Genomic DNA, 25,852 nt, shown 5'->3' with positions numbered 1-25,852 from the left:
GTTATGAGCTATTTAGGAATATATTTTTGTGTTTCCAAACATATATTTTACATTTTGAAGGTAATTTCCATAAACACAGAAAAGTAGAAAAATTAATACAGATAATGAATCCTTGTATACTCATCACTCGCGTTCTTCCCAATTGTCAAAATCTGGCCAATCTTTTTTTACCTCTATCCTCAACTACTTTTCAGCGCCAATTATGTTCAAGTGAACAATATAGCATTTTACCCATAATTTCAACATATATTTCTAAAAAGATGGGGCCTTCTTTAAAAAAGAAAAATATAATTACAATACCATGATTACACTATCAAAATTTACCAATTCCTTAAAATTATCAAAAGTCCATCCCATGCCTACACTTCCCTATTATCAAGGGAATTATTATTATTTTTACAATTGGCTTGTTCAAAACAGAATCCAAACAAGATCCATACATTGTATTTGATTCATAATCCAAGACTTCTTTAATAACATGGTTCTGCGGTTTCTGGATCATCAGGAGGAAGAGCACCTAGCAACGTTTTAGAAATGCAAATTCATGGGCCCTGACCCAGGGCTAATGAATGAGAAACTATGGGATGAAGCCAGCAATCTGTGTTTTGACAAGCCCTCCCAGTGACTTTTGATTCATGCCAGCACTCTGAGGACCACTGTTTTATTTTATTTTATTTTTTTTTATTTTTTTTTTTTTTGAGACGGAGTCTCGCTCTGTCGCCCAGGCTGGAGTGCAGTGGCGTGATCTCGGCTCACTGCAAGCTCCGCCTCCCAGGTTCACGCCATTCTCCTGCCTCAGCCTCCCGAGTAGCTGGGACTACAGGCGCCCACAACCGCGCCCGGCTAATTTTTTTTTGTATTTTTAGTAGAGACGGGGTTTCACCGTGGTCTCGATCTCCTGACCTTGTGATCCGCCCGCCTCGGCCTCCCAAAGTGCTGGGATTACAGGCGTGAGCCACCGCGCCTGGCCACCACTGTTTTAATACACAGGTTCCCCCTTTGTTTTTTCTGTCATTTATTTGTCAAAGAAACTGTGTCATTTGCCTCATAGACTTTTCTACAGCCTGGACTTTGCTGACTGCATCCCCATAGTACTATGTAGCATGCTTTTCCATTTCTTGATTTCTGTAAACAAGTTCGAATATAGAGGCCTGATCACAATTTTTGGCAAGAATACTTCACTGGTGGCACTACATGAGGACAGAAGGCACAAGATGACTGTCTTCATGATAAGGATGGATCAGTGGTGCAGACATGCCAAACCTATTATATCCACTTTAGGTTATTTTCACCCAATGGTTTTTTAGCAACCCCTGATTTTTTAAAACCTAAACCCATTATTTCATTAGAGGTTACAAAATGATGGTATCATTCCTTCCCATGTATTATTTGAAGTTCTATAAATAAGAATTTTTCCATATTAAGCATTTCGTTACCCTGAAACATAATTTGTACAGGTAAGGTACAGAATAAATGTTTGATTCATTCCCTTTTTGTGCATATTTTCAGGATGATGAGTTGGTCCCAGAGTCCTCCCAAAGGTAGCCAATAAGGGTTTTAAAAAAAAAAACATCGGCCGGGCGCGGTGGCTCATGCCTGTAATCCCAGCACTTTGGGAGGCCGAGACAGGCGGATCACGAGGTCAGGAGATCATGACCATCCTGGCTAACATGGTGAAACCCCGTTTCTACTAAAAAAAAAAAAAAAAAAAAAAAGAAAGAAAGAAAAAGAAAAAAAATTAGCCTGGCCTGGTGGCGGGTGACTGTAGTACCAGCTACTCAGGTTGCTGAGGCAGGAGAATGGTGTGAACCTGGGAGGCAGAGGTTGCAGTGAGCCAAGACCATGCCACTGCACTCCAGCATGGGCGAAAAAGTGAGACTCTGTTTCAAAAAAAAAAAAAATCATTCTGATACTCTGCTACCTAGAGCAAAGGGAATGCAATCATTACGAAATCACAGATTTATTTAAAATACGTTTATGATGGGTTTTAATCCAGCACAGTTATTCTGATCAATGCCCAAAGTGTGCCATATTTGACCAAGGTAAGCCCTTCAAGCTGGATCTTTTTGCTATGGCTACAATGGGCTTGGTCTACTTCCTTGTTTGCTTTTAGGCATAAAAAGATGTTCCAAGGTCATCTAGTATATTCCCTGCCCCAAATTTTAGTCAGCCTTTTTTGAAGCAGCCCTGATTTCTCTGACTGGGAAATGGTATTTAAGAGACATTAATCTGGGTACTAGGGAGTACCTATTATTATTTTGTTGCTTTTTTGTAACTATTTCTAGGTGGTACTCTCCTTCAGAAAATGCATATTTCCAATTCAGATTTAGGATGCATGGTTTTCACTTTGATTTTATAACAACTATTTTTTCTCATGCTGAAAAATTGGGTTCTAACAACATTAATATGTATTGTCCTCTATATATATATACAATCATCTAAAAACAACATATTATGATCACTAAAATGACTGAAGTTTCAGATTTCTTTGCAATTTTATCTCCTTAAGATATTCCATTAAATACATAAAGTAAAATCACTGTGCTTTAAAGTCACCTGAAATTATTCTTCTATAATTAGCCAACTACCTGAAATACAGGTGTACTTGTGACATTCTGCTTTTGAATTTCAGAGATGGGCTTTATTTCCCACCCACTTCCTCCTACCTCCAATAGGTAACAGATAAACTGTATTAGTGTTTCCTTTACTCTACTCTCAAAAATGTAAGCAAACACATACACATCCCTTCTTCTTTGATATATGGTAGCATACTATGGATACTTCCTTCCACTTTGCTTTTGTCTTTCTAACAATACAACCTGAGATAACTCTAAAGCAGTATATAGAGATTTTCCTATTGACATAGCTGGTTAATATTCTGTTCAACCAATTTCCTATTAGGTTTTCATTATCAGTAAAGAGTACTGTACAGAATATACTCATACATAATTTTGTATTTCTGCTACTATATCTTTGGGTAGATTTCTATATGGGAGATTGCTTAGGTGAATGTTAAAAGCATAAATAATTTTGCTAGATATCGCCAAATTTGCACCACCGCCCCACCCCAGGAGTTGTACTTTGATGTATCCTCACTAGTAATGTAAGAGAGTGCTTTTTCTGCCCCCAAAGCCTTGCCAATTTTGGGTTTCTGCCAATCTGAAAGATGAGTAGTATCTCAGTATGATTTTTATTTTTGCTATGTCTTATTATACAATCTACACACGAAGGGTAAGAAATCTGTATCTGTGATGTAAGTCACAAACAATTTTCCTCAGTTTATCACCTTTTTTTCTTGTTTTTCCTAAGAACTTGGTCTTAGCCCGGCGTGGTGGCTCACGCCTGTAATCCCAGCCCTCTAGGAGGCTGAGGCAGACGGATTACTAGAGGTCAGAAGTTCAGATCAGCCTGGCCAAAATGGTGAAACCCTATCTCTACTAAAAATATAAAAATTAGCTGGGCATGGTGGCAGACACCTATAATCCCAGCTACTCCGGAGGCTGAGGCAGGATAATCACTTGAACCAGGGAGGCGGAGGTTGCAGTGTGCTGAGAGCGCACCACTGCACTCCAGCCTGGGCGACAAGTGCAAGACTCTGTCTTACAATAAAAAAAAAAAAAAAAAGCTTATTTAGTCAAATTTATCAATCTTTTTAAAAATCTGAATTATGTTTTCTCACTTTCAAACTAAAGAGAAATTCACCCATTTTAATTAAAAAACTAAAGTTCTCATTTACTTGGCAACTCAATCTGATCCACTGCAATTTATTCTGGTGTATGGCGGGAATGGATCTAATTTCATCTTCTTCCATATGGCTAACCATTAGTCCCAACACCACTTGTGTTACAGTGTATCTTTCCACTCATCTTCTTTATCATAGACTACATTTTGACATTTTGTTATTTCCAGACTTTTTATTAATCTAACTAGTCTTATACTAGTACCACAGTACTGCCTTTATGTTTATACTATATAAACATGTAAGTTATATATATGTATATAAACATATACATTATTTAGTATGTACAATATATACAAGAGTACAACCTTAGTAATATGTTTAATAGCTGGTAGGGCAAGACATGTTTTTTGAAACTAACTTTTTTACTATGAGTTTAAATGTAATTGCATTGAGGTTTAAAAAACATAGGCTATATAATATTGATTCTAGACAATTTGTGACTCTGTGACTTGACATGTGATCAATCCTTGTAAATGTTTGTCCTAGGCCAGGGCCAGGTCAGCTGCACGCCTGACTTTTCCCATTGACCTGTTTTGTGTGTCCTCTTCCTTATTAACACTTTTATTAACAGTTCTTCTCAGGAGCCAAATGGCCCCTAAACCTGGCAGGCCTCTAGCACTACCCACAATGCTTTATGTGGTTTTATTTTCTCCCCTATATATTTTTTTTTATTCATACTCTGGTTGTGTCTTTTTGGTTATCTTGTTTTAATATTTTGTCTGGAAGAGAGAAAGGATGTCAAAACACGACATATGGCTCCAGCTTGTTCAAAGCCTTATTAATCGCATATGGAAAAAAAATCATACTTATTAACTCAGGAAGACTTAGGAAATGGCTTTATAAGAAAGTAAATGGCTAAAAATTTCATCCTTATAAGTTAGTTTAGTATTTTACAGGGCAATGGATAGGAAAAAAGCCAACAATTTTTGGGACCTAAGATTTGCCAGGCATCAACAACCTCATTTAATAAAATTGCTCTTTTCTGTTACCAACATATTTACATAATTGACAGGTATCATAGCATATATAAAAAAACATAGCCTTTAGAGTCAAATGAACTTGGATTAGAGTTGGGCATACTAATTCAGTAATTCACTTAATCCTCGGTTTCCTCATCTGTACCAAGGATACTGACATCTCCATTTGAGTTATTATGAGGACTGATTATTCTATCACACACCTGGAATAGTGGGTGCTCCATAAACCTTAGTCTCCTCTCTTCTCCAGAACTTCTTTCAAGACTCTGACTCCTACAGACTAATTCCATATTTTGATGATTCCTATACCTCTCTCCTCCTCCTCCACAAACACGCATAGACATATACATACATTCTCTTTCTCCCTCCTATTTTATCAAACCATTTACTGTTTCCAAATATTCCTATGATTCACAAAGACATGCATGTTTATCTTTCCTACAAGGTCTAAATAGAAAAAAGATGGGTAGTGGAGATTGAGCTAAGGGCATAAGGGGATCCTTCTCTTTTGGTGAAACATCTTCTTGGTGTTTCAATATAACACTCAACATATTTCCACACAGATACATTTTAAAAGTGTGCTGTGCCAGGTTTTATAGCATGAGTTAAATATGAATTGGGCAACTGAAGTGAGATTCATCACATACAATGAATATATCATAAATTGAGGCCCAAGGCAAACAACTACTGGGGAAAAATGTTTTTGGTTCCAAGCAATAAAAAAGCAAAACCCCAAAAACCTGCTATAAAATAGCCCATCAGTAAGCTGAGGAGTGTTGGAATTATAAAACTATTGATTTCAAAGCAGATTCTAGAGCTAAACATTGTTAAATACTTCATCTATTAAGAAACATTTGGATAAGCTTTTGAGCTTTCCACACTATATTTTCATTACGTAACATAACATTATTTATGAAATAACATACATTCTTGGTTAAAAAAAAAAAAAACTGAATAGTAATAAAATTGCACAAAGATAAAGTGGTAAATAGCCTTTGCTTCTCACCAGTTTCCCAGAATTAGATACCATAAGCAGTAATCATTAATGACAATAGCCAATGCTGATGGCAAACTGAATTGGTTGGTAAGGTCTTTTTCAAATCTAAGCTTATCTGACTATTCAAAACCATGGAACAGGAAAAATAGGATATCAAAAGATGAAGGAAGAACCAGTCCACAGAATTAAACAGAAACTTGCACAAAATTATGTAAGAGAAATACTCTGATGACTATTGTCAGCACTTTTGGCTGTGTTTACCTAAATGTTGTTACCTATGGATACCAGCAGCACTACAAGGTTTCCATATAAAGAACTCACTTAAATGACCAATTCAAACAACCTTGTTTATCTACTGAAGCTGGGATTTATTCCTCTCCAGAAGCATCCTGTTCTTTACCTTCTGAGTATCTTAAGCCTTTCAACAAAGCACAGAGCGGTGCACCCACATGGGGTGCAGCAGAGACCTCACAAGCAGGCAAGAAACAAAACCGGCTTTGTTTCCTGGGGAAAGGGGGCAGGGCAGCAAGAAAAGAAAAGAATAGCATTACCAACTTCTTCCTCTGGCTATCAACTATTGAAATCCCAAAGTTTCCAGTTTTAAAAAAATTTCTAAAAGGTAAAAACAAAACAAAAACTCCACAAAATGTCAGAATTTTAAAAATTGTAATATGCTATGTTTTAAAATTTATAGTCTGTGCTTCTTGCACTACGAATAGTAACTGTTTTCAAGTTTTGCTTAACAAATCAGCCCTGACAGCTTTATGGTAGAAAACCAATGACTGAGCAATTACTGAAAAATAAGGGACTACTTTCTCAAAAATAAATGAAAGGGGTCATCACCATAGGTTTTTTCTCCAAGTTTCATTCTAAACATGTGAATTTCCAAACTTCAAACAATTTTTAGATTTACATGATTTGTAACCTCTAAACGTGGATTGTAACAATGTACTACAGATTTGTTAGTCATAAACTTTCGAATAATAAATTTAATTCTAGTAATCTTATTGGGTATACATTTAAAATAAGAAACAATTCTTAAACTATTAAAACATTATATCAAATCTCCCACAACAAAAGCTTTTGTCTAGTATTTTTTTCAAATCTCAGACACTGCATATTTCCGTATTAGCACAGCTATATTAATTTGTTCAAAACATTTAGAAACAAAATTTGGGTTTTCCTCATACCTACGAGTATACTCAAAACTACAAAACAGTAGACTTGTTAAAAGAAATTAAGGTTCTTCTAAAAACACAAACCAATAGGCCATCTGTGGGTCTTAAAGCAATAAAAACAAAACACAAAACACCTATTCCTGGCTCTTAGCGTTTACTGCATGACCTAAAGGAACTGAATCATCTACAGAGAGTTGCTATAAAGTGGCATAATCTACTTAAACGTAAATACTTAAAACATAATCTACTTAAACATAAAATGTAGTTTTTCAGTAAAATATTGCTTACTTAATTCACACTGAAAAGCTGTCTTTTACAAAAAAAGGAAAAGATGGGAGACCTAACCTAATGACTGAATACATCTTTTTATGATCAATATACAAAAGATATTTCCCAACTAAGCTATATACCTAAATGACATCATGCCTAGAAATAATTTTTTCTCTTTACTGAGATAATTCACCCTTGTTACATGTACTGTCTGGTAGTCCTTACATATTCACAGAATTGTACACCCATTGCCACTAATTTCAGAACATTTTCATCACTTCAAAAAAAAAGTCACAAAAACAAAAACAAACCAAAAAACCCTATATCCATTAGCAGTTCACTACCTACTGCCCTTCCCTGCAGTCCCTGGCAACTACTAATCTACTTCTGCCTCTATGAATTTTCCCATTCTGGACATTTCTAAAAATGGAATTAAGCAATATATGGCCTTTTGGGCCTCGCTAGTCTCATTTATAATGTTTTCAAGGTTTAGCCATGTTTTAGTATGTATCAAGCACTGCATTCCCTTTAATTGCCAAATAATATTCCATTACATGAATATACCACATTTTGTTAGTCCATTCATCAACTAATGGGCATTTGGGTTATTTTCACTTTCTGGCTATTTATTATAAAATAATACCGCTGTAAACCCGGATACAGGTTTTTGTGTAGACATATGTTCCCAATTCTTTAGCCTCTGTACCGAGGAATGGAATTGCTCGATCATATGGGAATGTTATAGTTAATGTTCTGAGGAACTGCCAGCCTATTTTCCAAAGTGGTTACATCATTTTTCAATCCCAACAGCAATGTATGAGGATTCCAATTTCTCCACATTCTGGCCAACATTTGTTATCTTTTCCAAAAAACTTTAGCCGTCGTAATGGGAGTTAAGTGTTATCTCATTGTGGTTTTGGTTTGCATTTCTCTAATGATCAATATGTGGGGACAGTTCACCTGCTCTAACATCCTACTCTAGGTTTTGTCACAGGCCAAGTAACCTCTCCATCCCACACTCTGCACTTCTTTCCCCACTTCTGGTACCAATTTACTCTATTAGTTTGTTCTAGTTTGCTGTTAATAAAAACATACCCAAGACTGGGTAATTTACAAAGAAAAGAGGTTTAATAGATTCACAGTTCAGCATGGGGAGGTCTCAGAAACTTAGATCATTGCAAAAGGGGAAGCAAACATGTCCTCCTTCACATGGCAGCAGGAGAGAGAAGAATAAGTGCTCAGCGAAGGGGGAAGCCCCTTATAAAACCATAACATCTTGTAACAACTCACTCACTATCTGAGATGAGAACAGGATGGGCGAAACTGCCCCCCCATGATTCAATTATCTCCACCTGGTCCCTCCCACAGCACGTGGGGATAATGGGAACTACAATTCAAGATGAGATTTGGGTGGGGACACAGCCAAACCATTTCCCCAGTACCAACTCCCAGCCTCCCCAAACTGGATTAAAGTTTTCACATCTTTAGCTGTTCAAAAATACTGTTAACAAGTATCAATACTTTCATCAATTCAACTTCCCCCTCCTTCAAACATAAAAATTCATTATAATGTTATTTTTCAAACAATACAATCATGAATGCAGCTAAAGAAAACAAAAAGAAATCCAGCAGAACATTTTCTCCTCATCACCTCATCAAGCAGTTTAGGGCAGGACACAGGGTTTGGTAAATGAGGTGAGGCAGAAAAGGGAGAATGTGTTCTCATTAGCTTTCAGCTCTCTCTGTCCCCAGAACACAACTAGACATTTCCCCCCACTACAAAAACAAAGTTTAAGGTCTAGTTAGGAAAGAAAGTTCAGATAATGAGACTGTAGAGAAGCAGCCAGACATGGTGACTTGCACCTGTAATACCAGCTACTCGGGAGGCGGAGGCAGGAGGATTTCTTCAGGACAGGAGTTCAAGACCAGATTGAGCAACACAGAGACACACCGTCTCTAAAAAACTAAAAATTAAAAAAATAAAGAGAAGGGGCATTATCTTTTAAAATACACTTGTCACTATGAATTCATGTTAGATTAATGAATAAACAGTTCAATTATAACACTTTATTTCTAATTTTATTTATTACTAGTAAAGCTCTTTCACAGAGGGGAATTTGTAATGTAGAAGTGATGCATACCTCAGAGTTTTTACTGAAAAGCACAAAAACTGCTCTGAAATTTGACTGGCAGCTTCCTATGTGCCTTTTTGCAAAACCCCCCTTGACCACCCAGGTGCAAGCAGGTTCCCACCACCCTAGTTCCTGTCACCCCACGTTGTTTAGCACCCTTTACCGTACTTAACACATTTGTAATGATTTATTTACTTGTTTAGTAGCATGTTCCTCCCCACCCATGGCTAGCATAGTGCCTGGCACGTAAATGGCACCCAAACTTTTGTAGCATAAATAAATAAATCCTAAAATAGTTTCTCTCCCTAGTTAGGAGGATGCTATTAGTAATGCACAGGAGAATCTCCAAGCTGAAGCCAGTCCAGAACGAGTTCTAAACTGACCTTAGCAACTAGGGTAGCAGAACAAAATGAGTATAAAACAAAACAAAACAGAATCTGAACCACTCTCCTTCTAAATCACTCCAATTACTTTTCAACAGAAATTTGACCTTTCCAATAATTCTATAATCTTTTTTTTCTTCTATCTGAATCTTTGGGTTGGTACAAAAAGGAGCAAGCAACACCAAATGCCTCTTCTTTTCTGGCATATAAGATGCTTGCTGTTAATACAGAGTTACTACAACTATAACTTAAAAAACAGTTTTCTTTTAAAAAAATATGTAAGGGGTTGGACACGGTGGCTCGCGCCTGTAATCCCAGCACTTCGGGAGGCAGAGGTGGGCGGATCACAAGGTCAGGAGATCGAGACCATCCTCGCTAACATGGTGAAACCCCATCTCTACTAAAAATACAAAAAATTAGCCGGGTGTGGTGGCGGGTGCCTGTAGTCCCAGCTACTCGGGAGGCTGAGGCAGGAGAACGGCATGAACTCGGGAGGCAGAGGTTGCAGTGAGCCAAGATTGCGTCACTGCACTCCAGCCTGGACAACAGAGCGAGACTCTGTCTCAAAAAAAAAAAAAAAAAAAAAAAAACTATGTAAGGTCTTTTTGAGTGTGTTTGATAGGGACTTTAATAACACGAATAAGGCACTAGTTTAAACTATCATCTCAGTGACGCTGGCGGTCTTCAACTTTCATGTTTAAAAAATCCAGTATGAACAATGTACTCATTTTGTAAACAAAGACAAAAACGTTTCTTCATTGTATAATTAACTAATGGCATCAATGAAATATTAATCAAGTAGAAACTACCTATTAGTTTATCCTCCTTAACACATGTCTACTCAGCCTTGGTTAGTACAGGAGAGATTGCTTACCGTAATTGATAAACTATTTTGGCATTATCTTACTGGATCTTTTCCCTAGCTAACCAAAGTATTTATTTTTAGATAAAAAATAAAACATTTTGAAAAGGAACAGCGAAATTTTACAAAACATACTTGAGACATACTGGACAGACGAATACACACCTAAAGTTGTTTACTTTTTAGAATATATCCTATTGAATTTAACATAAAATTTTAAAACAAAACTGCAGAGCTCAAGTGTGCAACTAATTTTGAAATATATTCTACAATCTTTTGTATTAAAGTATTCATTTCAGCAAATGCTTGCTTTTGAAGGAAAAAGAAAATGTAGTGAGGGCAATAATTAGTAACAATCTCTATTAGTATGTCTTTAATCAGGTTTTGCTAAGCACATGGCCTGGAACTAGGCTTCAAATCTGCTTACATTAGACTTTCTGTCACGGCAACTTTATGGGAGTTTTAAACTTTGGAAACAAAGTGTACCAACAAGGCATCATCTTTAAGGCAATAAAGCTGAACTTTGCTAACATGAACATGTTTAAACTCCCATATGCTTCCAAGAATTTGAGAGTGTGGACAAAGCTTAACTATTCAGCTCAGCACTTCCCACACCCCCCATCAGATTTGTTTGCCTGGACATACTCAACCATGTGATAAGACTTATCTTTAGATTAAAGGTTGGAAGATTTCCCTGTCTCCTCTTCAAAAGTAATTCCACACTGTGACCAGAGGACCAAAGTTAAACTTAAATGGTGCAATAAATAGTTCAAAAGTATCTCTGAAACCTCAATGCACTCAAATCAAAAAGGCTATTGAGAAGTAACCTTAAGCAAGGGTCCAAAGCGGTTTCTGAGCATATTGCATTCTGTTAAAAACTGGAAATATTCTTAAAAGCATCCAGTCTAATCCAGTCACATTTTACAGATGAGTCAAAATAAGTCAAGAGAATTTAGGTATCTTTCTGATCCAGTTGGTTACACTGTGATAGCAGAACTTGGGTCTCTTGATTTCCAACTGAGAAGGTAACTTTTTCTACATCCCAATTTAATTCAGTTGAATCAAGTACATTGTTGTAACTACCATGTGGAAAAGAGATGCTAGCCTCTACTGCAGATGGAAAAAAGATTTCTGGAGGGCACTGAAAATGACAGGTCAGAGCAATGCCATAACTATTTTTCTCACAGGATAATGTACATACGAAACACTACAGAATATAACACTTAAAGAAGCACTAGCAAAATGAAGGACATCCAGAGGAAGTGAGTAAACTGATAAAGAACAGAGAACTCTGAACACATGAAAAACCAGAAAAACCACAGTTAGAAGACAACACTGCTGGGATTAGAGCTGTATTCACACATGTGAAAGGAAGTAAATTTTTGGGTAATCAAGAAACATAAACTTTGTGGTCATTAGAATTTTCCTTAAGTAGAATGGGCTACACCATAATGAAGTAAACTAGTAAAAGGAAAGGTCAAAGCTGAGATTGGTGAGGCATGAATTGGGTAAATAATTCAACCAGATGCCTTTCAAGTCTGTTCCAATCAGAGATTTTAAATTCTCTTATGTAATTAGAAACTTGGCCAGGCCCAGTGGCTCACGCCTGTAACTCCAGCACTTTGGGAGGTACAGGCAGGCGGACTGCTTGAGCCCCAGGGGTTTGAGACCAGCCTGGGCAACATGACAAAACCCCATCTCTATTAAAAATACAAAAAAATTAGCAGGACATGGTGGGACATGCCTGTAGTCCCAGCTACACAGGAAGCTGAGGTAGGAGGCTTGTTTGAGCCCAGGAATTGAGGCTGCAGTGAACTGAGAATGAGCCATGCTGCAGTCCAGCCTGGGCAATGAAAGTGAGACCCTGTCTCCAAGAAAGAAAGAAAGACAGAATAAAGAAAGAAAAGAAAAACTCATTATCTTTGGGTAATTTATTCAAGATGAGTCACAATACAAGAAGCAAGTGCATTACCCACTATTTTTCTCCCTCTCAAATTTTCATGTATCAGCATTAGTAGGTATTTCTGAAAGATTAACTGCATTCAATCTAAATTTCTCATAAATTCTAGGTATCAAAAGATAAATTCAAATTTCAGTTTTGTCACTTAACTATATAACCTTGGGTATAATCACCCTGGATCTCAGAGGAGCTCAGACTTTAGACAATATTCCCTAACTCTCCTAGCATTAAAAAAAAAAAAAAAAAAACAGTGTTGGTGGTCCGAGGAATCACAATGGCTGTGTGGATGTTCTGCAGTGCTCAGAAGAGTAGCATTCTCCCCACTGAAAAAACGATTAGAGGAATCATTATGAGGGCCAAATTTTGTAAGTTTTATCGGTTTATATATATATATTTTTGAGATGGAGTCTCGCTCTGTTGCCCAGGCTGGAGTGCAGTGGTGCAAGATCTTGGCTCACTGCAACCTCTGCCTCCCAGACTCAAGCGATTCTCCTGCCTCAGCCTCCTGAGTAGTTGGGACTACAGGCACGTGCCACCAGCCCAGCTAATTTCTGTATTTTTAGTAGAGACGGGGTTTCACCATGTTGGCCAGGATGGTCTTGATCTCCTAACCTTATGATCCATCTGCCTCAGCTTTTGAGATGGAGTTTCATTCTGTCTCCCAGGCTAGAGTGCAGTGCACTATCTTAGCTCACTGCCGGGTTCAAGCGATTTTCAGTGTCTCAGCCTCCCAAGCAGCTGGGACTATAGGCGTGTGCCACCACGCTTGGCTAATTTTTGCACTTTTAGTAGAGATAGGGTTTCACCATGTTGGCCAGGCTGGTCGCGAACTCCTTACCTAAAGTGATCTGCCCGCCACGGCCTCCCAAAGTGGTGGGATTACAGGCGTGAGCCACTGCCTCCGGCCTGTTACTAATTTTTATTTTTGTTCTTAATTTTTTGAGACAGCATCTCACTCTGGTGGCCAAGCTGGAGTAGAGTAGCACAATATCCACTCACTGCAACCTCTGCCTCCTGGATTCAAGCGATTCTCATGCCTCAGCCTCCTGAGTAGCTGGGGCTACAAGTGTGCCCCACCACTCCCAGCTATTTTTTTCTATTTTTAGTAGAGATGGGGTTTCACTATGTTGGCCAGGCTGGTCTGGAACTCCAGGCCTCAAGTGATCCATCCACCTTGGCCTCCCAAAGTGCTGGGATTACAGGCATGAGCCACCGCACCTGGCCATCTGTTAATAATTTTTAGTTAGCAATAGCTCTTTTTACCTAAAACACACATCTTTTCCTCTGTACGCTAAGTAATTAATAGAGTCCGTAACCAAAGACTGACAGTCCAGGATAACCAGGAAAGACTTAAAAGAGCTGATAAGGGGGAAAAAAGCCCCAAACCTCAAAACAAAACAAAAACACCTTATTTTTAGCATATGGCTATCAAGAGACTTGCTTTGATAAAATTGAAATAATTAGATGCTGACATTCTCTTTACTCAAGACTCCATTAATGAAGTTACAAATTTGGTTTCTAGAGACTTCAGTAGATTTCCCTCAACACTAATAGGATGGATTCTTAGTTATTGAGTTGGTTGCTAGGTGTATTTTCATCAAAAGGAAAATATTATTTTTAACAACAGAAATATTCGGCTTAAAAAAGAAAAAATGTTAATGAATGTCTCACAATTTTTATAGATATTTAATTATTAATGCCAAATACTTAACTCCGATGAGAAAAATGTGAACAACTTTCGGCTTTAGTCTTAGTTTAATAAACTGCATATAGGTATTTGTATTTTACTTATCCTTTTTATTTATTTCAAGACATTATATTAACACATACACATACGTGTATGCATATGCACAGATAGCAAGTTTTGGGAAACTGAAACAAAGGACCCAAAAGCAACATATGAGGCTTAATACCGCTGACATTTCTACACATAGAATTTCTGTGCATAGAACTGTAGTTAGGAATTAAATATTCTGTTTTTGTCACTCTAGACTGTTTATCACTTGCTTTAAAATTCAAAGGTATAATTTTTCCCGCAAATCTCTGCCTCCAATATTTTCCCCAAATCTCTGCCTCCAATATTTTCCCCAAATCTCTGGCTCCAATATTTTGTTTACACCAAATATATTTATCCCAGTGGTGCCATCAGTACTTATTTTCTAAAACACAGATTGGTAACAATATTTTAATACATCTTTTTATAATATAAACAATAGGGAAAATAACATTACATAAAAGATAGTTTATCAACTGTTAGTGTTTTAAAGATCTTTTTTCATTCTGAACAGCAATTATAATTTCATTGTGTTTTCATTAGGCCTTTTACTGGAAAATGTCCATGATTACATTATATAAAATAGCAGATCTACAACATACAAGGTGATGTTTAAACCTGATGTTTGCCAGTACAAAATCTCCAGGAAAAAAAATCATCTCCTATGTGTTTATATGAAATAATTTAACGGCTTGCATAATACTCAAGGATCCATTTTCTTGAACAAAGAGTAAAAACATTCCTAATATGACTCAAAAAAAACAAAGCCCTATTTTTCTTAAAACTCAACAAACATCAGTGCATCCTTATTGCCATTTGATGTCACTTCATGATTTACTATAAATTACTAATGAATTTTCTAAAATTAAAATATTAAATAGCTTTTAAATGTTAAAGAAAATGAATCAGATAAAAAACCCAATCTACAACAGATTACTCTTTGATTCCCTAAAATTACATAGATAACTTATTAATTTCATGTGAGATGTGAAGGACTGACACTATAAATATAGTCATGTGTCACTTAACCAGGATACGCTTTATGAAATGGATCATGAGGCAATTCTGTCATTGTGCAAACATCTTAGAGAGTACTTACACAAACCTAGATGGTAGAGTCTACTGCATGCCTAGGCTGTAAGGTATAGCCTATTGCCCCTAAGCTGTAAAACTGTACAGCCTGCTACTGTGCTCAACACTGTAGGCAACTGTAGCACAACGGTAAGTATTTGTGTATCTAAACATTAAAAAGGTACAGTAAAAACACAGGATTAGAATCATATAGGACCACGATTATATATGTGGTCTGCCACTCACTGAAACGTTATTATGCAGCACAGGAAGTGCAATTACTAAATACGGTTAATCTTAAAGCAAATCACTGTATTCTAAATATAATTAGCCTGGAAGCATCTGATAAATAAAAATATAAAACGGGTTGATGTTTGAAGGAGGTAAAATTAAGCTTCTCTAGGGGCTTAGCTCCCATTCTAAGATGCCAAAAGACACACATCTACTTGATTTAAGTTAAGAATTGACAAATATTTCAACACAGATTTGAAGAATACAGAAAAGCAAACTCCACAACCATGAAAGCAATATCCTACACCATTTGTTTGTGTTTGCATGGCTCAAAGGGTCAGAAATAAGGGGATAGTTTATATATCTTTGGCAGAGATAAAACATAATCCACTATGCAGAACTTTTGATTTCAAGGAAAACTTCAAATCCAGCAGCTAACAGCTTGTCTCTATTTGCTGTCACTCTAGATCAGAGAAACCCACACGTTTTCTTCTTTCCTGCCCCCCTTCAGTTACACTTGAGCTCTCTGAGTGAAAAGGTCTGGAACAGATTAAAAGTCGGGCCACAAAATAAAAAGCTTTGGCATATTGTCAAGGCTGTCTGGAATACACACACGGTGGGCCCAAAAAGGGAAGCTAAATGCAGTAAGAGAATTTTATGAAAGTTTTTCTGGGCACATCTCATTGTACGCCTATGTGTACATAACATGCTGGAGGGGTGGGAGTGTTTTTTTTTTAAGTACCTCCTCCTCTTAAAACAAAAGACCAAGCTGTGTGTGTAATCAATAGATCTACTTAAGCTTACAGAAAAGTTGTTTTATTTCACTGTTCTAAAGGAAAAATTTTTTTTCTTTAAAAAGCTTTGTTCTAATTCCTCATCTCTGCAGTTGGTAAAGCGTTCGTCATCATCTTTCATAACCTTATGTCAGGGAAAAAATTCTGCAACACCATTCTTTAGAATTTCCAAAATGTGGAGAAACTGAATTCATTTCATTAGAGATAATTTAAGGAAACATGGCTGTTATTGTTTCAGTCCATACAAATGGCCGTATTTATTAAATTCTCTATCTTACTTGGTTTCCTGTTCCAACCACAAGGGCTAATTCAAATAGTAAAAAGAAACTGCAGTTGCAAATTATTAACATACTGCATTACTTTTTTAACACCCAAACAGGTCTCAAAGCTTAAAAGGCTAGTATTTAAGCCAAAATGGTTATCTGTCAAAAAGGCATCACTGCCCTGACCCTACGATTGACTTAGCTTGAATGGGGGGTTCAGTCAGTTTGGGGCAAACTTGAATTTTTTTTTTTAAAGGTATATATAAGACAAAAAAATAACTGCTCATAATGTTCCTGATGGGGAAGCTATTTTATCCAACCAACTCCAGATAGAGTTTTTTTCTTTCCGCCCGCCGCCGGGTTGTGTTTTGATGGCATTCACAGAGTTAACTCCTCTTTCCCATAAGGGCCCCGCAGTTGGTGTTAGGTCAAACCCTGTAAAGCTTCAAAGGTTCCGAGTCCCCTCAGTCTGACCTATTCAGTGATCTGCACATTGTTTTCATTTAGCTGCATCTAGTCCAAGATGAAGCTTCAAAACCACAATTATCTGCTCTTTTTTAGATGCATATTCCACGGCCTTGGAAAAATATCTCAAAAACCCAAAAGAAGAACTGAAAACACTTTAACACACACACACACACACACACACACACACACACTCTTTTTAAAAAAGCACTGAAGAACTGGTATACTCTTATAAAAATGTACACATTTGGAAGGGGAGGGGTTCCTTTGTGCAAATGTGATTTATTCATGAAATCTGGGGGGGACTATGGCTTTTTGTTTTCTGAATGAAGAAAAAAAGAACATTTATTTTTCGAGAGAGACAGAAGAGGGGGCAAAATGCTTTCACTGGGCCATTTCTGGGGTGCCATTTTCCCCCTTAGGATGGGAAACACTGTAACACCCAGGCATGGGATGGTACTCTCAGAAGCTAAGCACAAGCAGACATCAGGTCACTGACAAAAGCTGGTATTCCTGGTCTGAGGTGCTGCATGACAGCCTGATTATTACTGCAGCTAAAAAAAATCATTTTAAATATGATCACTGTGTTTCTCCCATAATGTGAAAGGAACAAGTGATTTCTGGTTAGTTGGCCATTACGACATTCCCCAATCCCAACCTGAGGAGCCCCAAAAATCTGATTAAGATCTAAACTTCTCAAGTTTCCAATGAGAAGGATAAAAACTCTACTGGTAAACGTTGGGTGGGCAGGGTCATTTTTTAATACTATAAAGCAATGCAATTGTATTTAAATGTGCTTTCCCAAGTATATATACAAAAAAAAAAAAAAATAGTAACCAAAAGCATCTAAAAAGGTTTTGAGATGAACCTTTACCAAAACGAGGGTCAAGCCTTGGGTCTAGCCAAGAGGTGGTCTTGTTCTTATGGTTTATATAGTAAATTTCTCCATCCTGAGTCATGGCTTGTTCCCATCCATCAGGAAGAGGACCTATAATACAGAAAAAAAAAAAAAAAATCACGGTTTTTATTTGGTGTACCTAAAAAAAGTGGGAGGGGGTACTAATTTAAAAAGAAAACACATCTTAACATAAAACAATTCATTGAAACATATTTAAGGCTGTGTTCAGAGAAGAAAGGTAAACCTATATACCTGCTTCTTCTCCACTAAAAAGAAACCACCAAATAATAAAATGAACATTCCTCAACACAGAGATGAAGAAAAAAAAATTTTCTCCAAAAAATCCTTTTGGAAGTCATGGCCCAAATAATTATTATTACTGTTAACCCAGGACACGGAAGAGTTTGCAGCTCAGAAACTACCACCCAATCCAATCAGTTCTGTGACAATACCTTCCTAGGAACGCCAAGATTCATTAATAAGAAATATATGCAAGTATTTTTAGAACATCAAAAATCTCATAAACATTCTATTTAATATAAAGCACACTTTAGCTAAGACAGCCAAGCTCCATTTATTTCCATGTTTTATGTGACTGGCTGACACCAAGAACACTTTAAGACAGAAAACTACAGTCCAAACAAAGCTTATTGTTAACCAGACCAGAAATTGCTAACGGGTGGGGGTTGCAGTTTGAAGTCTAAGCTTGTTGGAGGATTGTGAGGAGGCAAGATAAGTGCTAAAGTTGTTGGAAGGCAAACATTAAGGAATCATCAGTTGAGAGGACTAAAGAATACAGTTAACTCTAAAAGGACTTTCCTATCTTTATGGGAATAGAGAAGTTAAGACAATTGCTCTTGGGAGGTAACAGCAATGAAAAGAGAGGCCCAGAATAAATTACTAAAGTATTCAAACATAATATCTCCTTATTTCCCTGTCCCTCCCAACTCCCCCAGTTCCCATTTCCAAAAGGTATCAAAAGAGGCAGGGCAGGAGATACAAACTGGGATAGTCAGTACATGGCTAAAATTTTTTCTTCTGTGGACTAACACGAGTTGAATACTTATCTTGTGCTAGTCACTGTTCTTATATATTATGTACATTAATTCATTTAATCCTTACAGTAACAAATGACATAAGAAGTACTACTACTTATTCTAATGAGGAAATTGAGGCACAAAGGGCCAGGTTGATTAGTCTGGTACAAGATCACAAAGCTAGTTAGTATCAGGAAGGATAAACCCAGGCAGTGTGATTCCTAACCCACTGACTGCTCTTCACAACTATACTTCTTTTCATTCATCTCCCACAGATGACCAGAGCCTAAGTATGCCTCCTATGCACAAACAGAACAATTCCCTTCTTCCTGTATTGGCAGTCCACACCAGTCTCGTGGGTGATGTTGAGTAAGTAACTTTGGTTAAACTGACCACTCACACAAGGCCCATGGGACCCAAAATCCTAATTTTAGGCCAGTTTTGTTTGTATTAGGAACAGATCAATTTGCAGCTGCATTTTCAAAGGTCTACTTTGATGGGGTAAAATCCTGTTAGGAAATGCAGACGTGTGGAATTAGTTTTCTCTTTGCCTAGAATCCTTAAAAGGAAGGCTCTCCTTCAGTCCTGGATGTGTAGTATACACTGCTAACCAAGTCCAGAGGTAGAATTTGCTGTACACATCCCAAGTTTACTAGAGGGTGAATGACAAGCAAACCTGTTTAACACATGTATATCAAACCTTTTCCCACCAGTTTTCACTGTCATTTTGGGCTCTATTTTCTTCCCAGAGAGACAGAACTCCAAAACTGAATATTAATGGTTTGCTACTATCTTTAACTGTAAAATGGCTGAATTATAAAATGCTTTTGCAAAACAACTAACTGTATTTCAAATTTTTAGGTACTGAAAATACCATGTGACTGTATCTGGTGATGAACAAGTCAACAGCAGTCACCGAATGCCTTTGGGAGCCTCAACTCAACAACCCCCAAAAGATCTCATCATAGCTTTCAAACCTGCTTGAATATATGGATTTCCTATGTGTGGTTTAAACACACACACACAAACACACACACACAGACACACACACACACCAGCATTATTCTCCACCTTAGCTGTCTGAATGAGAGCCACAAGAGATATCTTGGATACAAACCAACCTTCCCTACCTGCTCCACTCACTTCATTTTGTAAATTCCACTTATATTCTCTGTGATGGGTCTGTCCCAGTCCATCTCAGAGACCTCAGCCATCAATACTTACCAGCTCTCTTTTTTGACCACTTCCTCAGTAACTGGATTCTCATCTCTTCTCACTCCAGGGTCCTCTATCAAACAGTCACCAGGGGTTTCTCTTCTTAAAATATTTTCGAATCAAATTTTTATACATGTCATTCATTCTGACTAAAACACATTCCCATTGCTCTCTATCAAGAGGAAAATGCCTAAATTCTTTACTAGCTGGACTCACTTCTGAAGTCTTCTTCAGATACCCAGTTTTCCCACCAACTTTCCATAAAATCATGCCATCTTCTTGTATATGCCGCTCCCATTATCACACGTACTCTGTACCTCCTAAACTCTTAGTCATCCTGCAAGAGAGAGCTCAGATGTCACTTCTTTAATTCAGCCTTTCCGGCTGATGAAGCCGGATTACCTCAGACAGAAATTACTTTCCTCTTCTATTCTCCATGACCACTTAACAGGTAGAGTTGTAATTACTTGTTGACATATGTATTCTCCTGGCAATGATCAAGTCATTCATCTTTACAAGCTTGTAGGCTAATACCTGAATAGCTGCTCAATAAATGTTTGATGGAAGAATGAATGTCCTGCCTTTTAAGTAATACTTTGAACTTTCTGTAAGCTTAAAATCATGTAGAATATATACTATTTGCAATTAACATTTATACCAACATATATATACCAAATATAAAATAATGCTTTATATTCATTTTATCTTTCATTTAGTACTCTCTGGGTAAAAATATAATGTTATGTGGAAAGAAATGGCCCAAAATAGGATACTTTCTTTATACTGAAAGAAAGCTGCTCACCAAAGGCAAGCAATAGACTAGAAAAGATCACCTTTATGTAACTTTTCACCACATTATCTTTGTTATAGAATTAAGATAGAGATAACTGAAAAGAAACAAATCTTCCAGTGTTAATGAAACAATACAGATCCAGGCTTTATTCACAAAAAAATAATTTTTGGTCAAGTGGTCCTTAGAAGAAATTCAGTGACTTGATTCTTAATGCAGGATTCCAAGTCATTCTCCTAAACCAAGCTAACTGTTGAATAACCATGAAAAGGAGAGAAAGCAAAAAGTGGTATGTTTTCTGAAAGTGAAACAAGTCACACTTAGTGAAAATGTGTTTCAATCACCTGTTTGGGCTAGGGTTAGGATGCAGTAAGGTTAAGTCCAAGGGGCGAAATGTAGGATTCCCACAAAAATAAATGCAAGAGGAGACCACAGGGGCTTGATCGAAATAAATTTAGGATGCCTTTATGTTCAATTTATATTCTGATTGTAATGTGCTATAAATATTCATCAGAATCACCTGGGGCAGTTGTTAACACACATGTTGCTGAGCCCTACCCCTATACTTTCTGATTCAGCAGGCCAGGGGCTGGGCCTGAAAATTCCCACGTGATGCTGATGCTGGTCTAAGGAACACACTTTGAGAACCACTGATTTAAAACCACCACTTAGGGCCGGGCACGGTGGCTCATGCCTGTAATCCCAGCACTTTGGGAGGCCAAGGCAGGGGATCACGAGGTCAGGAGTCTGAGACCAGCCTGACCAACATGGTGAAACCCCGTCTCTACTAAAAAATATAAAACAATTAGCTGGGTGTGGTGGTAAGGGCCTGTAATCCCAGCTACTCAGGAGACTGAGACAGGAGAATCACTTGAATCTGGGAGGTGGAGGTTTCAGTAAGCTGAGATCACGCCACTGCACCCTATCCAGTCTGGGCGACAGGGTGAGACTCTGTCTCAAAAAACAACAACAAAAACAAACAAACAAAACACAACCACTTAGAATTCTTCAGCTAGTACAGAAGTATTTCTTATTATCTGAGTTATACACAACCACGTCTATTCATTTTAGGCAGTTTGGAGACAAATCTATGAAGCCCTGCAGGTCTGGGAATAGTACACAGCCACATCTGCTAGGAATAGGCAAATCTACCATGACAAAACAGGCACCAAAAGGGCAGTACTTTTTTTTTTTTTTTAATTCCCATGGGAGTTATTATTATTTTACTTTTTTTGAGAGAGGGTCTCATTGTCACCCAGGCTGGAGTGCAGTGGTGCCAACCCGGCTCACTGCAGCCTCGAACTCCTGGGCTCAAGCGACCTCCTGCCTCAGCTTCCTGGGGAGTTAGGACTACAGGTGCACACCACCACACTCAGCTATTTTTTAAATTTTTCTGTAGAGATGTGGTCTCATTATATTGCCCAGGCTGGTCTCGAACTCCTGAGCTCAAGAGATCCTCCCACCTCGACCTCCCAAAGTGGTGGGATTACAGGTGCGAGCTACCATGCCTGGCCGAGAATTACTACTGGGCATTTAGCTTCAAACAATTTTTAGTTGAGAACTTTTCACTTCCTCAACACAGATGAAGAGTTCTTTCTCTGTGCTAGTAAAAAATTTTGTTTATATCTATGTCATAGCATTTATCATTCAGTATTTTCATTATGCATGTTTTCTCCCTGGCTAGACTGTGAAATTCCTGAACACAGGAGTATATATTTTGCATTTTCCATTTTTGTCCAGCATAGGACCTACTAATTAGAAATAGATTAGGAGGCTGAGGCGGGAGGATCATGAGGTTAGGAGTTCAAGACCAGCCTGCCAACATGGTGACATGGTGACACCCCATCTCTACTAAAACTGCAAAATCAGCCGGGTGTGGTGGCGCACACCTGTAGTTTCAGCTACTCGGGAGGCTGAGGCAAGAGAATATCTTGTACCCGGGAGGTGGAAGTTGCAGTGAGCTGAGATTGTGCCACTGCACTCCAGTCTGGGCAACGGATCCAAGACTCCATCTCAAAAAGAAAAAAAAAAAAATAGAATAAACTGAAATTCTATTGAATGTAATCAAAATGAAATTCAATTAAAATCCTTTGTTTATGCTTGTAAAACAAAATACTCTGTTTCATTCTTTCTACGTAAGCTCAATTTCTACATTATTTTAATGTGTCATGTGAACTGAAGGGACAGGGATATAGCGAATACTTCTATTCAACAAGTATTTATTGAGTTCCTACTATATTCAGGCCCTGGAGATGCAGCAATAAAAAACATAGCCCCTATCTGATGGAATTTATGTTCTAGACAGAAGACAGTACAATGTTGGCTAATGAAAAGGGCAGCAAAAATAAAGCAGCATGCATGAAAGAAAGAAAAATGAAAAATGGGAAAGAAAAAGAAAAATGGGAAACAGATTTTTAGAAAAGCAGATCAAAAGAAGGGCAGGAAGTGACCTGTAAGCTTTGACCTAAATGCATTCCTAGCCAAACATGTGACATTCTGGGCATGGGCATTCCAGGCAGGGGAAAGCATGAAGAGGCTACTACGTGTGGATGGGGCAGAATAAACAGTTCACTTTGTTTGTAGGGTTAAGAATCTACCAGAAAAACTTTCATCATTTCAACCAGTAAAGGGTCAAATAGGTAATACTTAAAGGGGATTACCATTACTGAATTCCAATCCCCCAAACTCATGACAACCTCTACACTGGTCAGAATGGGTAATACACATTTTCACCCCAATTAACTTTTACACACTCGAAAGCTGGGCCCTTAGACACGAAAAATATGTGGAAGCTTTAAGGCTGGGCTATCATGCCTGACCACCACACCAAAGCCTTCTTTAGAAGGAAAGATTAAAAGTAGGCCCTATAGCAAAAAGGAAGAGAGAAACAGGCCAGCATTTTAATGAGACGTAAAGAGGGTGATATAGTTTGGATGTCTGTCCCCTCCAAAATTTCATAGTGAAATGGGATTCCCAAAGTTGGAGGTGGGGCCTGGTGAGGGGTGGGGTCCCTCATGAATGGCTTCCCACCATCCCCTTGGTCATAAATGAGTTCTCATTCAGTTCACCTGAGATCTGGTTGTTTAAAAGCCTGGGACTTCTCTCGCTCACTTTCTTGCACCCTCTCTCTCACTGTGTATCACACTGGTTCCCACTTGCCTTTTGCTAGGATTGTAAGCTTCCTGAGGTCCTCACCAGAAGCAGACGCTGGCACCATGCTTCCTATACAGCCTGTAGAACTATGAGCTAAATTAAACCTCTTTTCTTTATAAATTACTCAGTTTCAGTTATTCCTTCATAGCTACACAAAACTAGATTGACACAGGGTGAGAAATTTGAATCAGGATAAGCAAAAACAGAGTAGTAGGCAATATATAAAATAATTCATAAATCAGAATTACTTAAACTTGAAGGACGCAAGTTTTTATGTAAGATTTACTACTAGTATTACTTGATTGACAACTTAGCTACTACAGCAAAAACCAACTCCCTGTGATATTTTAAAAACAAATACTCCATGTCATAATACTGAAGGTGACTCACCATCAACTTCCTGCTCTTGCCTAAGGACCTTCTTGCATTAGTAATGACTAACTAAAACCATCTGCCATGTCTATTCAAACAGGAAAGTCTTGATTAACTACACCACGAGTTAGACGACCAACCTTCCCTTGTCACCTGCCCCACAATTTGGGAATAAAGAAGTCACCCAGGACACTGAAGTTTATACTAAACACACCCTGATGAGTGGTACAAAGTACAGGATTATCAAGTAGTTTCCTTAAAAAGTAACAAGAGTAGCTGGAAAAGTAGATTCAATGACCTTTTAAAAGAACTGAATTCTAACACTTTGCCTGATGCTTGTTTTGAAAGTCTGATCTCATGTATTTATGATTCACAAACTGTTCTTACTATATACAAGGCACTTTTCCTAACTTCTTTGCAAGCAAATATTAACTCACTTAACAACCCTATGATGGAGGTACTATTATTACACCCACTCTACAGATGAGGAATCTAAGGCAAAGAAAAGTTAGCTTGTACAGGATCATTCAGCCCAACTGGTAAGTGGCAGAGTGAGATTCAAACCTTGATAGTTGGGCTCTCCAGAAACCATGCTCTTGCATACTGTGCCACAAGTATGACAAACAGTAATCACATGCTGTTTTTTTTTTTAATCCTCTTTTCTTGGAATTTTCATGAAATCCCATGGCTTGTCATATTCATGTAAATGACTTCCATATCTTTAATGCCTCTCGCAGGGTCAATATTAGTTTTTCTCTTCCAACTGGACATCTGACACCTCACATGTATTCCCATATTTTGAGTGGGGTTTACTTTAAAATGTCATTTCCATTTGTCCCTCAAATAAAACTTTCACATAATTTTTTTTTTTTTTTTTGAGACTGAGTTTCACTCTGTCGCCGGGCTAGAGTGCCATGGCACAATCTTGGTTCACTGCAACCTCTGCCTGCTGGGTTCAAGCGATTCTCCTGCCTCAGCCTCCCGAGTAGCTGGGACTACAGGTGCCTAACACCACGGCTGGTTAATTTTTATATTTTTAGTAAAGATAGGGTTTCACCGTGTTGGCCAGGCTGGTCTCGATTTCTTGACCTTGAAATTTTCACATTTCCATGACGAAGTTTTAGCAGTAACTTCCAAATTGGTCTTATTCAACTCAACATTAAACTCTGTGTATACCACAGCCACATGATCATCTTACCTCACCTCCTCTAAGGAGGAAGTCCTCTGACTCAAGGCTCAGCTCCCTAAAGGAAAATTTGCAAATTTTTAGCAGGTTATCCTCTACAGT

The 25,852-nt window shown here is 37.9% G+C and overlaps 1 protein-coding gene across 27 annotated transcripts in view; it reads right to left on the bottom strand.

The window, feature by feature from the left end:
- Positions 1–25,852, bottom strand: part of YAP1 (Yes1 associated transcriptional regulator) — a 124,965-nt gene that overhangs the window by 29,701 nt on the left and 69,412 nt on the right. For 12 of the 27 annotated variants that reach the window (XM_005579447.5, XM_005579451.5, XM_005579445.5 and 9 more), the window contains exon 4: positions 17,974–18,087. The exons of 5 other annotated variants lie outside the window; for them this stretch is intronic. In XM_005579447.5, coding sequence (XP_005579504.2) covers positions 17,974–18,087 — 114 coding nt within the window. Of the gene's footprint in view, positions 1–17,967; positions 18,088–25,852 lie in introns of all 27 variants that reach the window. 10 more of the 27 variants (XM_005579444.5, XM_005579448.5, XM_005579446.5 and 7 more) reach the window with 1 other exon arrangement.

Source organism: Macaca fascicularis, chromosome 14, assembly GCF_037993035.2.
Source record: "Macaca fascicularis isolate 582-1 chromosome 14, T2T-MFA8v1.1".
NCBI classification, from domain to species: Eukaryota; Metazoa; Chordata; class Mammalia; order Primates; family Cercopithecidae; genus Macaca; species Macaca fascicularis.
The sequence above is the reverse complement of the archived record's forward strand: the minus strand, read 5'-3'. Positions and strand labels throughout refer to the sequence as shown.